This window comes from Tiliqua scincoides, chromosome 4 (assembly GCF_035046505.1).
Source record: "Tiliqua scincoides isolate rTilSci1 chromosome 4, rTilSci1.hap2, whole genome shotgun sequence".
Lineage (NCBI taxonomy): Eukaryota > Metazoa > Chordata > Lepidosauria > Squamata > Scincidae > Tiliqua > Tiliqua scincoides.
The window spans coordinates 83,469,358-83,483,273 of NC_089824.1; the positions used below are offsets into that span (position 1 = coordinate 83,469,358).

The 13,916-nt window shown below is 42.3% G+C and overlaps 2 protein-coding genes across 2 annotated transcripts in view; one reads left to right on the forward strand and one right to left on the reverse strand.

The window, feature by feature from the left end:
• The window catches only part of MYLK4 (myosin light chain kinase family member 4), a 71,385-nt gene extending 64,784 nt beyond the window's left edge, over positions 1-6,601 (reverse strand). The window contains exons 1-2 of the mRNA XM_066624462.1: positions 6,524-6,601; positions 1,463-1,679 (exon numbers count right to left, since the gene is read on the reverse strand). Of these exons, the coding sequence (XP_066480559.1) occupies positions 1,463-1,679; positions 6,524-6,537 (231 nt within the window). The 5' untranslated portion in view covers positions 6,538-6,601. The remainder of the gene's footprint in view (positions 1-1,462; positions 1,680-6,523) is intronic.
• A 51-nt stretch (positions 6,602-6,652) lies between these two features.
• Positions 6,653-13,916, forward strand: part of WRNIP1 (WRN helicase interacting protein 1) — a 39,143-nt gene continuing 31,879 nt past the window's right edge. Inside the window, exon 1 of the mRNA XM_066623535.1 lies at positions 6,653-7,316. Coding sequence (XP_066479632.1) covers positions 6,825-7,316 — 492 coding nt within the window. The 5' untranslated portion in view covers positions 6,653-6,824. The remainder of the gene's footprint in view (positions 7,317-13,916) is intronic.

The following is a 13,916-nucleotide window of genomic DNA, read 5'->3' on the forward strand; positions in this document are numbered from 1 at the left end:
TAAGAGCCAGGTTAAGCCATTTGTGCCCAATGTTGCATATATGCAATTTGGATCAAGGTGAACACCTGTGGGCCAGGAAAAAATGGGTTAAGAACCAGATGAGAGAATTTCCATGAATTCTCTGAGAAACCACGTGAGTGCTGAGCTGACTCAAAAACAAACCTTTCACGAACTAGTCTGAATGTTGGATTTTGTGCAGCGGAGGCAGAGACAATTCAGGTGACAAAAATGAAACATGGAACAATTCCTATAACCTTTTCCACTCAGGAGACTGTATCTCCTGAAAGATTCCCCCCCCCCAGCAGAAGCAATATGAAAGATCTGATCTGAATGTGAACCTACAGAGGGGACAAAAACATATGAGATGCAGGAAGGATCATTTGAAATCTGGCAATCAGCGCCATGATCCAACTTGGATAAACCATGCAGGTTTTTATGAGACTTATTTCAAAACTGACAAGCATCGCAGGCTTTCAATGAAGTGCATTGTACACTGCTCCTACATTACTCCCTTTAACTGCAACAAGAAACGGCATGTTAGCAAGATTCCATGGTGTTTTCTCTTCTTTCTCCCAGAATGTGCTTTTTGTGCTTTCAAAAATTCTAACATGGAGAAGAGCACCACCTGAAGGAAAGTTATACCAGCTTCTTTAGCACCATTAATTTCTGAAAGTTATCCTTACCAAATAGTTAAACTTTATAAAGCCCTTCCTTTGCCCTTTAAAACAGTCTGATATGTAGCCCGAACATTTGCCCAATCATCTCCATTTCTATTGGGCTACAGTGGCCAAAAATGAATGCCAACTGTACCATAAGTGTGGTACCATATGGTACTTTACCATAACTTGACTATAAATGTGGACAGGATTCAAATCCCTGATTGGGATCAGAAAAGACAAGAACAGGTGAGAGGGACACTCTGTACTTTCTCATTGTGAATGTCATGCGGTTCACTTCTAGATCCGATTCAGGATAATCAGATGACTTTTCTTTTTTAAAATTAAAAGATGAAACAGTCTAGAAGCCACATGCTTAGAAGCAGTTTTGATGATTTTAAAACTGCAGTCATCAGGTTGCCAGTTCTGTATTAAAAGACAGAAACTGAGCAGACATTACAGGGTATCCCAAAGTCCAAGATCCCCTTTTGATTCTCTCCTCTGCTAATTCTTATACAGGCAGCTGGACACCATTGGCTGTCATTCTCCTCTCCCCTATCTTGGCCTGTTCCTATGCTTTCAGCCATCATGCTTTTTATGTCTGAAAGGGATAGCCTTCTACATGATCGCTTGATCATCTTATTATGTTTCAGTTTTATTTTCTTAATATGTTAAAATATTTGAGAACATCCTATGGCATAGCAGCAGCTCAGCATTACAGTACTTTATAAAGTGGGTGTGGAGAGCAATAATGTAGTGGGAGAGAAATAAAGAAATAAGATACTACTACTTAAACTCACACATACCTCTTCATCCCTGCTGAAAGTTTCCACTGTTTCTAAACCATGGAAGAAAGCCATCCTGTTCTGCCTGCTGTTGTAGTAACGTGTATTGATTTCATCGAGCCGATTAAGCTTATAGAACTTTGTGTGATACTCTATTACGTGGCTGTCCTGATGCTTCCCCATCATGGTTGCATAAATCAATGAGCAGGACTGACTCCTGATTCCGTCTCTTTGTTGACTGCAACAAAAGGAAACAGACAGAAACACAGAAAATACTGATAAGAGAGTGAATTTAGTAATTCAAAAAAGTCACAAATTAACAGCAATACAATATTGCTGTAAAGGTGTATAAGAACATAAGAAAAGAAGAAAGGAAAATAAGTAAAGGTGTATAACAGGGGTGCCCAAACCCTGGCCTGGGGGCCACTTGTGACCCTCAGGGGCTCCCAATCTAGCCCGTGGGGAGCCCCCAGTCTCCAATGAGCCTCTGGCCCTCCAGAGACTTGCTGAAGCCCGTGCTGGCCTGACGCAACTGCTCTCAGTGTGAGAATGACTGTTCAACCTTTCACCTGGGCTGTGGGACAAGGGCTTCGTCCACTACTTGATGTTTCACGTCTGTGATGTAGCAGTGGCAATGAAGAAAAGGCTGGCCTTGCTTTGTGCCAGGCCTTTTATAAGCCTTGAGCTATAGGCCTTGAGCAAGACCTTCATTTATTCATCTAAGTTCCATCTTAATATATACATGTATGTAAATTTACTCAAATTTTAAATGTAAATTTGGAATCGTTATAAGAAAAGGTTTTACAACAAAATTCCACTCTTAGCTTCACCACAAGAAGCACATTTTGGTTTGGGAACTGTACCAGGAGATAAATGGTTATTGTATAAGAACTTATTGAAATGTAATCAAGGTCAATGTATTTTGAAGTCTAGAGAGGAATTGATTGTAGAGGGTTTTGACTGCCAATGGTTTATGTATTTACAATTATTAGAAAGATTTAAAATTGATAAAAAATTATATGGTTTTGAAGAGGGAGAGACAATATTGGAGAAACAATTAAGATCAGATGAGCAGGTAATATCTAAAATATATAAATTGCTTTTGAAGTTTGAAACAGAAGATGAACAGGTTAAGGAATGCATCATCCAGTGGGCAAAAAATGTGGGCTATGAACTATCAATGGACAGATGGGAGAAATTATGGATAAAACAGACAGAATTTACTTTGAATGTTAACATTAAGGAAAATATATATAAGATGATTTATCGTTGGTATGTGACACCAAGTAAATTAGCCAAAATGTATGAAACTATGTCCAATAGTTGTTGGAAATGTAAGAAACAAGAGGGAACATTTTACCACATGTGGTGGACGTGTTCAAAAGTTAAAAAATATTGGTCACAAATTCACGCACAGATACAGTTGATCTTTAAAACAAATATACAATTGAAGTCAGAAGTATTTTTATTAGGTATGACAGATGAGTATGCGGAAAGAAAAAATGAAGTTTTATTTTGTATATGATAAGCGCTGCCAGAATACTTTATGCTCAAAATTGGAAGACTATGAATATACCTTCAGTGGAGGAATGGTGAATAAGACTTATGGATTATGCGGAGATGGATAAATTAACAATTTTGCTTAGGGAGAATTCAACAGAAAACTTTTTGAAGAATTGGAGTCCAGTTATTGATTTTTTGAATCAGAGAGAGGATGGGGATTTGAGGTATTTTGGATTTGAAGATTGATTTTGAAGTATTAGTGGTATAGATTAATATTTGTTAATGTTTGGACTGTATGTATTTGGATTATAAGTATGGGAATGTTTTGGCTTTGCTCGTGCTGCTTTATTAGAATTTTGTTTATGTATGTATTTGTTTTTCTATTTTATGTTTATTATAGTTAAATAAATAAATAAACAGAGATTTGTTGGGGGGGAAAAATTTTAAATGTAAATTAATTCTTTTTTCCCCCCAGCCCCAGTGTCAGCCCCAGGCCCCGACCTGATACAGTGTCAGAGAGATGATGTGGCCCTCCTGCCACAGAGAGATGATGTGGCCCTCCTGCCAAAATGTTTGGACACCCCTGGTGTATAAGAACATAAGAAAAGCCTTGGTGGATCAGGCCAAAGGTTCACCAAGTTCAGCATTTTGTTTCCCACAGTGACCCACCAGCTGCCTCTAGGAAGCCTACAAGCAGGGGAAGAAGGCTGCTACAAGAAGGCTGCTATACAATACAGGGTGCATATAATTATTGATAGCAATTGTTACCCTGCACATGCCCAATCTCGTCTGATCATGGAAGCTAAGCAGGGTCAGGCCTGGTAAGTACTTGGATGGGAGACTGCCTGGGAATATTGGGTGCTGTAGGCTTATACCATAGTCTTTTGAGACTGAAGGTTGCCAACCATCTGTTACCCTGCACATGCTCAATCTCATCCGATCTTGGAGGCTAAGCAGAGTTAGGCCTGGTTGGTACTTGGATGGGAAACCGCCTGAGAATACTGGGTGCTGTAAGCTTATACCATAGTCTTTCAAGACTGAATGTTGCCAACCAACCATAATCATTGATAACTGGGCAAAGAGGCACTTTTTAAAATGTTCCTGTTATGTTTAGGAGGGGTGGAGGGAAGCAATTGTCCCTATCATCCCAGCAGAACATATTTCTAGTGACTGTTTGCTGGTGGTTCTTCTACATCTTTTCAGACTTCAGGAGGCCTTTTTTTCTTAGCAACTAGCACACATGGAGGCTGGATTTGATCTGCAGCAGAGATAGGGTTAAAGCTCATTGCCTTCCCCATCATGGACCTAGCTGGCAGGGGCTCTGTTATAATTTATGCCAACGATATGTTTAATAACATGTGTGGTTTGGCTCTAATTTGCTTAGGATCAGATAAAATTTAAAAAGAGGAAGAAAAATCTAAGATATAAAAATTTCTTCCTGGAACTAATGTAAATCCTAATCCTGTAACAATATTATTGTAATAATAATAAATATAATCATAACAATACTAATTTTTTCCCCATAGCACCACAACTGTACATGGTATAGTCACATCAGAAAAAAATAAGTCCAAAAGCCACAGTAGGGTAATAGGTTTTTAAGGCCAACTAGAATGGTCCACAGTAAGGAACAAGCTTTCAGGTTAGGCTGGATATTGCCAAATGACCTAAAACAGTAGCGAAGTAGAAAATCCTGGCCATGCTGTAGTTGTAATAGTCTTAAGATGGAACATAGGTCCTTTGGGCTTAATTTCCATCCAGGCTAGATTTTTCTCCTCTCCCACCACCACCATCCCCTCCCCCCCTTATTTTGCTTAATTATGGACAACCCAATAAAGGTATTTCCATATTGTGGCTTTAACAAACCTGCAGGACTAACAATTTTTGTATGTTTGGGCAAATAAACACATAATACACAAATGGATAAATGCATTTTTTTTCTTGCAAAGTAAACAGGAACAGTGGGTAAACACAAGAATGCCAACTGACCTACACTATTGTTCAAGGTCCAGGATCCCTAAAGCTGAAACTTTGCCCACCCCTGTGTAGAGGATTGCAGCAGCCCAATCCTATCCATACTTTCCTGGGAGTAAGCCCCATTGACTCTAATGGGACTTACTTCTGAGTAGACATGCATAGGATCAGGCTCTCAGGCTGCCACCTTATCCACACTTTCCTGGGAGTAAGAAGAGAGAGAAGAAAGAAAGATGGGATGTAGAGAAGGGGAGGGCGACACATACAGTGTATATACATACATAAAAGTGCACTGGACCATCCCATCCATGAGGTCAACAGAGGCAGTAAATTGGATGGAATGCTCACCTCCATCTCCCTGCTCACCTCAACTGCTCCTCTCTGGATTGGCAAAGGGGGGGGGGAACAGTGGTGGGCTAAATACCCCACTACTGTCTTCTCTGCACTTTCTCCTCCACTCCATTCTGTTGGTTCCTTCCTTTTCCAATTCAGTGTGTGGGAGGAAGAGGGACTGGCACATTACCAGGTAAAGGGGCAGCATTTGACATGCTGCCTCAGGTGCCAGGAAGTCTTGCACCAGCCCTGAAAGTGGACACCAAATGGCCCAATCCTATCCAACTTTCCAGTGCCAATGCAGCCCAGAGGTAAGGGAACAAACAAATGAGGAGGTCTCCTTGCCCCCCCCCCCCACAGGATGCAGCTCATACCCCCTTTACACAACTGCATCAGTGCTAGAAATTTGGGTAGGATTGGGATCAGAATCAGCCTGAGGCTAAAGTTGCATTCTGGATATCAAGAGGTTGAGCACTCCTGCTCTAGCATTTAAAAAAATGAGCAAGAAACAGGGTGGTGCCAGTTCAAGGCTTCGCTTCCTTCCCCTCTGCCAAGAATACACATTGAAAAATGCACTAGGCAGAGTTACAGCTATTCCATAACTGCAGCCATCCTCTTAAGTAATCAAATGTTAAGGTCAGTTAAACGCACAGCAGACAGAGAAAATCCTTTAGTATTTTGTAATAATCGAAACTTAGGCTGAGCAGTGAGCACTGGGGTGTTGTTGTTACAAACTTACGCACAAGTATCCCTATTTTCATCTGTGGTTGCAATCCTATGCACACTTTCCTGGAAGTAAGCTCCATGGAACATAGTGGAACTTACTTCTTTGTAAACTCGTATAGCAGGGGTTCCCAATCTTTGTTCACTTGCATGCCCCTTGGCACCCATTTCCATAAATTGTATCCCATTTATTCCTGTATAAATTGTATTAGCAAAATGTTTGTAATTTACATAGGCTGCACTCTTAACCTCACTTTCCTGGGAGTAAGTTCCACTGAACACAATAGAACTTACTTTGGAGTAGACCTGGTTAGGATTGTGCCCTTAGTTGTTATTCTTTCAAATTTGTATGTTGTAACTGTAAATAAAATGTAAATAAATTTCAACAGGTGCAGCTTGCCATCTCACAGAGGAAATTCTCTCTCCTACACTATTGTTCCAGGATCCCTGAAGCTGAAACTTTCCCCACCCCGGTGTAGAGGATTGCAGCAGCCCAATCCTATCCATACTTTCCTGGGAGTAAGCCCCACTGACTCTAATGGGACTTACTTCTGAGTAGACATGCACAGGCTTGGGCTGGGAGTTTCCCAGCTCCACAGCAGGAGCCTGGCGCAAAAGTCACCCGTAGCGGATGTTTGCTGACACGTGTCCCAGCAGGGCGCGGGACTACAGCTCCCGAAAGGCCGCTGTCGGTGCAGGCGCCCGGAGAAGAAGGCGGTGTTCCCTTCCCGCTCGGGCGCGCTGCGGGGATCTTGCCCGCCTGCAGGGGCTTTTGGGCGGGAAGCGTCGGCGGGGTGCTCCTGCAGCCGGCGCGCTCTGGTGGGCAGGTTTCTCCCCCGGCCGGAGGGACATGGAGGGGGCCGAGCCTCTAGTCAGCTGCCCGGTGTGCTCCCGGGAGCTGCCGGCTGCTCGCATCAACTCCCACCTGGACAGGTGTTTGCAGGAGCGGGAAGGAGGAGAGGAGAAAGCCGCCCCGAGCTGCCCCGAGGAGGACGCGCAGCAGCCCCGCGGCAAGAAGATGCGCCTCTGCCGGGGCGCGGAAGAGCCGGGGAGCAGCCTCGCCCTCTTCCCCCAGGCCGGAGCTGGCAAGCCTCTGAGCCGGGGCGAGGCGGGGGAAGGCAGGCAGCAGCCGGGCGGGGAGGGCTCAGTGCCCGAGCTGAGCGGAGGGAGCCTGGCCCAGAAGCTGGAAGGGAAGCCCCTGGCCGACAAGCTGCGCCCCAACACCCTGCGGGACTACGTGGGGCAGAACCAGGTGCTGGGAGAACAGACCCTCCTGCGCTCCCTGCTGGAAGCCCACGAAATCCCCTCCCTCATTCTCTGGGGGCCGCCTGGCTGCGGCAAGGTGAGTGGTGGCCCCAGGCGCCCCCTTCCCCGGACATGTCCCCTGTGAGCAGTCTTCTTGGAATCAATAAGTAGATGGAATATTATTCCACTGAAAACTAAGTGTGGTGGTTCTCCAACTTTTAGCATTGGGACCCACTTTTTAGAATGAGGACCCACCGGAAGTGACATCATCAAGCAGGAAAAAAATTTAACCATCTTAGGGCCACATCCTATCCAACCTTCCAGCCTTGCTGTAGCCATGCCAATGGGGTGTGTATTGCAACCTGTGATGGGCAGGTAGTTACGGAGGCCTCCACAAGGTAAGGGAACTTTTGTTTCCTTGCCTTGGGGCTGCATTGCAGCTGCACCAGCACTGGAAAGTTTGATAGGATTGGGCCCCTAGGCTGCAATCCGACCCACACTTACCTAACAGGATAACAGCATATACACAACTTGTTAAAAGTACAGAGTTGTGGCATTTCCCCAGATGGTAGCATCAAGTCTCATTTATTAAAAATGAAATATTGAAATGAATGGGGACCCACCTGAAATTGGGTCCCGACCCACAGTTTGAGAAACACTGATCTAGTGTTTAAATTAACCACAGGAAATCAGTATATGAGTGTTTATAGCTTATTTTGTCATGTCCTACATTTTTCTTGAATATCCTACATTTTGGGATGCCTTGTCTTCTACGACGGTTATGACATCCAGGCACCCTGGGTGGCACTCTGAGGCTGCTGTGCCGGCCACATTGACCTTCCCTTCCCATGAGAGTCGCAACGCACACATGATCTCGAACTGAACTGAGTTTGTGCCAGGGCTGAGCCCTAGGAATCTGTTTTTCAGTAGCCAGACTGACTTCTGAGCCACACGACATTGTAAGCTGGCTGCTGAAATACCTCTGAGCATGTGCAGAGTGCCTTTCTTTCTTAGGGCCTGCCTAAGTATTGTTCTGGCAACCAGGTATTAACACTTTCAGGACTTTAAAACCAGGGATTCAGTTCCAGCACCTCAGTTTAAAAGTCATTCTGCCCAATGTTGCATGTACACAACAGGGACCAAATGTGTACGCCTGTGAGCTGGGCAAAGATGGGTTAAAAAAAAATTGAACTGTAATTACTCCTTTATGTCATGCATCAAGTGACACACAGTTTTCATGTTCACCCTCAAAGAGTGTGTTTGGCTTAACAAAAATGTGCTTTACTAAAACTATTTAAACTCTGCTTCATACTCTTAACCAAGCATGATGTAGAGGAGCAGGAAGTGTTTTCCAATTCCATCATGCAGATACTGTAAATTCAGAAGGGGGGGGGAGACAAGTTTCAAAAACTTAGGAAACACTAGGCTAAATTAACCCAACAGTGGTCTTACTGGTGTAGCACAGCAGTCACCAAGCTTGTGACCGCTGTCCTTCAAAAAATAAAAATAAAAAAATAAAAAAAAGGTCCCCGTTCAGATCGGAGCCTACCGTTCGGCCTCCATGTAGTTCTGGGCACCAGGATGCTCTGGGAAGTCGCATCTGTTGCCCGGTGTCCCAGAAGACTGTGCAACTGGATGTCTGGGTAGATGCAAGTGCCCAGAGCATCCTGGTGTCCAGATCTACTGGGAATGAATGTGGGGCGAGGGCAGAATGGTAAGCTCTGCTCATGGAGCGGAGGGCTTTCCCCAAACTCCAGATCCAACCCCTGTTTGAAGATAACCTCTGCCAGGAATTCACTAGATGGCCTTAGTCAAGCCACTCACTCTCAACCTTATAGTTTCTGTAAAGGGATGATAATACTTACCTTATAGGGCTGTTGTATATATGGTCAAGGTAATATGGAAGCAGTTTGTACACTTAGAAAAATGCTATATTATGAAATTCAGTATTTTACATTTTTATCAGGGATTTATAACACAATTCCATGCATGTCTATTCAGAAATAAATCCCACTGTATTCAGTGGGCCTTACTCCCAGGAAATCGTGCATAGGGTTACAGCATTATTCTATTAGTTTTACCAGCTCATGTACAAACAGTTGCTATTTCTTCCAGTGGTACAAGGCTAAGTAAAAAATCTAAATTAAGGGTGTTAATCTTGTGGAGTGAAAGAAGCATTGAATAATTTGTTAGATGATCCTTGGAGAATGCGTGGAAGCATAATCTATGTCTACCATTCAGAACATTTCCCATTTAGAATTACTTTATAAAATGATGCCCAACAATTGAGAACTGGTGTCTTGTTAGGCATTATTTTATCTCTATATAACAGTCAGAATAGGTCATCCTGGCATCACAATATAGGCAGAGATGTACAATGAAAATGCATCCATATTTCATCTTCATTTCTTTATATAGTACATTTACAGGCATGTTCTTCACCCAGAAGTGAGTTCTACTGAGTTTAGTGGGTGCTCACTCCTAAGTAAGTGTGCATAAAATAGGTTGCAACTTTATTATACAAGCTGTTATGTGCATTTTAGACTTTGACCTTGGGGTAAATCTTTAAGTTAGGTAATTACAATCCATGTTTCAGATATCTGGTTTATTGAGTGGCAACATGGCCAAAGAAGTTGAGCAACTTTATGACTGTTATAACTATGGGGACTCTTTATCTATGGATTTTACTCTCCACAGATTCCAAACCTACAGATTGGTCTGGTTGTGTCTGAGAAGTTTTCTAAGCCTTGGAGAGGCGATAAAAAAAATATTGTTGACTAAAGTATGTGTGGTATTAAGTACAGGGTGAGGCTTTCCGAATCAGACTGAATCCCTACCCTTCCCAACGTAGATCATCCCTTTGGACAGTCATTGAATAGGACTACTGAAAGATAAATAGTGGTGGTGCCTCAGCATCCACAGGGGTTCCATTCCCAGAACTCCTGTGGATGCTGAAACCCAAGGATAAACAAATTGATAGGTCAGGGCACCCAGCCCTCCAAGCAAGACCAGAGGGTGTTCTGAGAGCTAGGGAGCCCCAGTTTTCAGAAGACCTCCTAAGACCTCAAAACTTTTTTTAGAGAAGGCCTTCTGAGGACCTTAAAATGTCACTTCTGGTTTTCTCCCCAAAAACTAGTAGTGATGTTTTAAGGCTCTCAGAAGGCCTTTGGGGAACACCCTCCAGAGTGTACAGGTCAGACCCCATCACGGGTTAGGGGATCTGCGTTGAGTCTTATCAGCCAATTAAAAATGAGCAGATAACAAGGTCCAACCTGTTTTTTGGGGAGCATTTTTTTGTCTAGTAGGTAGTCTTTCATACTTTAACTTGTGCCTGTATCTTTGCAGGATTCCCCCCTCCCAGCTTTGTTCATTGTTTGAAGAAGTATGTCTAAACTTATTTAAAAGCCTGCAGTTTTTATAGACCTAGCAAGTGAGGTTTTAACATTTGAAATAAGTATGTTTGAGATCAGATGCCTTTTTATCCTGGTGGTGAAATAAAGGGTGGTTTTAACAAATATAATGCTATTATGATTTTGGCATACTCTTGAGATTTTGTGGACGTGACAGGCTACAAACCAAATAAATTAACAAAATCTTGGGCTAAATTCAGAGATTAGACTCTGTAAATCCAAGTTACTTTCTTCAAATTTCTTCTACCTGTTTACTTTGGAAGCAGTTTTGACTTTCTTATATCCGCTTATAATTATGTTATTATGAGCGAGTGTCTTGACAACAAAACTTGAACTAATCCATTATGTGACTTGTAATATGCAACTCTGAACACAAGAAAATTTTGTTTTGTGAAGTTTTCAAAAATCAGTCACGGATTGTAACTAAATAGGTTGGGAAGAAGCATTTTTGCAACAAAGTCGTATCCAGATACAACTACCTTGTGCTTCTGTGACAGGCCTAAGCATTCAGGAAGTATTTTCTTCAGGACATTTATGGCTGCTCCAGGAAGCCAGATGCAGGGACTAAAACCCAGGTTAGCAGTCATGATTCAGGGCAACAGCATGGACTAAATAGACAAACGCATCTTGACTCTGTAAAGATTGGAACGCTGGTAAACCACACCAAACCCCAAGTTTGGATTGTGGATGTGACCAGGACCAAGTGATGTGAACATGTGTGCATCTGTTTGTTCAGTCTGGTAGCAAGTTAAAATGAAAAGGCCCTCATGGCTGTCTCTAATGGCCCAGCTGCTTAAAGACAAGCCTGCAATCTGAGTAAGCTGTGCTGTGATTTATGACCCTTTAATATGCGAGATTGAGATTTTTGCTTGTCTGCCACGGGTCATCCAATTTTAGTCAAGAGACAGCAGGGGAACGTCCACTGATGTAACTCAAGCACAGAATAACTTCAGTGTTGCAAAGGAACTTGAGGACTGCCGAACCAAAGGTCTGGTATTTGCATAGGGGTAACCTTATTTATGTAAGTGTGTTGTTTAACATATTTGTAAAAGGGCTAGGTACTGAACATATGATACTGTATGCTGCTACCTAAGAAATTGACTGTGAAAAACACAACCATCTGATCTTGGTCCTACATTTGCAATCTGATCCTAAATGTAGGTTTCCGTAAATGCCGCCACACCTTGAGTTCTATAGTTGAGGGGAGTGCACTATTTTCAGTGCAACATTGTGTCTCCTAGTTTGTATTAAGTTGACTTATTTTTATCTTTTAGCTTTCTTTGTGATTTGCTCAAAACCTCTTTTTTGACCAGACAAAAGTATTTGCAGTTTAAACCTGGTCTACATTATATGCTATAAGTTGAATTCAAAACTATTATACATATTAAATTATTCATTTTGTGGTGCATGTCTTAACAACTTTATTGCATTTTTGGTCATTTCCACATAATCCTCCTTCTGAGTAGCTGATTCATCAGTAAATTATTGGCATACTCCATCCCTTCCCAAAGTGTCATTTCCTATCATAGACAAAGGGACTGTATCCTACCATGGCACTTCTGGTATTTAACATTGAAAGATTTGCATAATGATTGCCAATGCCAGCCATAGACATCTTTAGTTACAGAAATGCATGCATGGGTAATGTCCCTATCAGCATTCACAGTGGCCAACACGACTTCAGTTTAGTATCGGGTATTCGGGTTGTGTGTCATGCTAGTCCAGCGATTTTCATCCATTTGTCTGATCAAAAGACGAAAGAAGTGCCACAAGTGGTCCGCAGGTGTGCCTGTGGAGTTTGAGGGTGGTAATAGTAAGACCCTTGGGATATGAGCCCCGCACCAGCAGCATGGTGTGCCTTGACAATTTTAGCACCCTGTCAGTGTGCCATGAGATGAAAAAGGTTGAAAATCACTGAGCTAGTCCATATGCAACATTTTCTCCCTCTGGAGAGGTCGGCATTAAACCAGAACTGTCCTAAGTTGCCAAGAACTAGAATAGACTGCCATAAATGCCTCCACACCTCGAGTTCTGAGTCAGGCAGTTCCCGGATCAAATCTCAGCTTAGGCAGGAGTTAGTTTAGGCCACACTCTTCAGTACAATTGCTCATTCTCATAACTGGAAGTACAATACAGTTAGAGTGTTGGACTTCTTCCTACGTGTATGACATAATAAAGTGGCCAAATGTTAAGGTGCCACTTCTAAGATCTTTCCACCCCTTGGAATAATCAAAAGAAGTGAAAGAGACTTCAGGAGTGGGCTTATGCCCCAGTAATTCTTTATGTTGTACGTATAGTATAGTATGCTACCGCAATGTATAGCTTTTTTCAGTTTATGGTGTGAACTGCCCTCTTTCATAGCCTCCAACTTAACTATGGCTGATTATACTGTCCCACCTTCCTTTGTTTTCTTTTCTGTAATATTGAGATAATGTATGCGAAGCTCTTTGTGTATTTAGCATTTATATACTGCTTTTAAAAAATTATGCATTTGTTACAACCATTCTCTATTAATTTCTATCATTGTGACTTTTTTTTATTAATGGGAGATCTGTGACAGAACAGGGTGTTACAATGCAAGATTCTAGTTTTACAAAGCAGTCATTGGCTTTGCCAGTCCCTGTCCTATAGATTTGCTTCACAACTGGTATCCTGGGAATGTGGGAAGGAACGCAGCAGCCACTTTCTTGGCAGTTCAACACCCATCTTCTTCCCAGCTACATGCCTTTGTAATGGATTCAGTTTCCAGGCCTACCCCTAGAGGTCCCAGCCTATCCCTGTTAGTCCCATCTGGAGGACTAACTGTACAAAGCACCTGTTCGCAACAGCATTATTGCAATTTTAAGCATTCTTCTTCTCTGGACACTATCCATCAGAGAGATAAGGTTGGTAGGCACTGGAGTTAGAATCTGTTTAGTGCTGACACCTCAGTTATGGAAAACTTTCCAAGAAAGACCTGTGTTGTAATGCCTTCTGGTAGCCTTCATTATTTAATCAAGGTCTTATTTTTCCAGACTTTTTATTTTTCACTGTTACCTTTGGTATGATGGTAAGGAAGGGAATAACTTAGATTCTGTTGGTGTTCATATTGGTTTTTGCCATGTATCTTTTAGATAATTTTGTATTTTATTATGTACGAGCATTTATTTAAGCTTAAATTATTATTTAAGCTCGTACATTATTTAAGCATTTTAATGAATGATAATTTAAAAATTTATAACAAAAAGTAACACGACATAACTACAGGCATCACAAAAGGAAATTCTCAGCCTCTCTAACTTGGATTT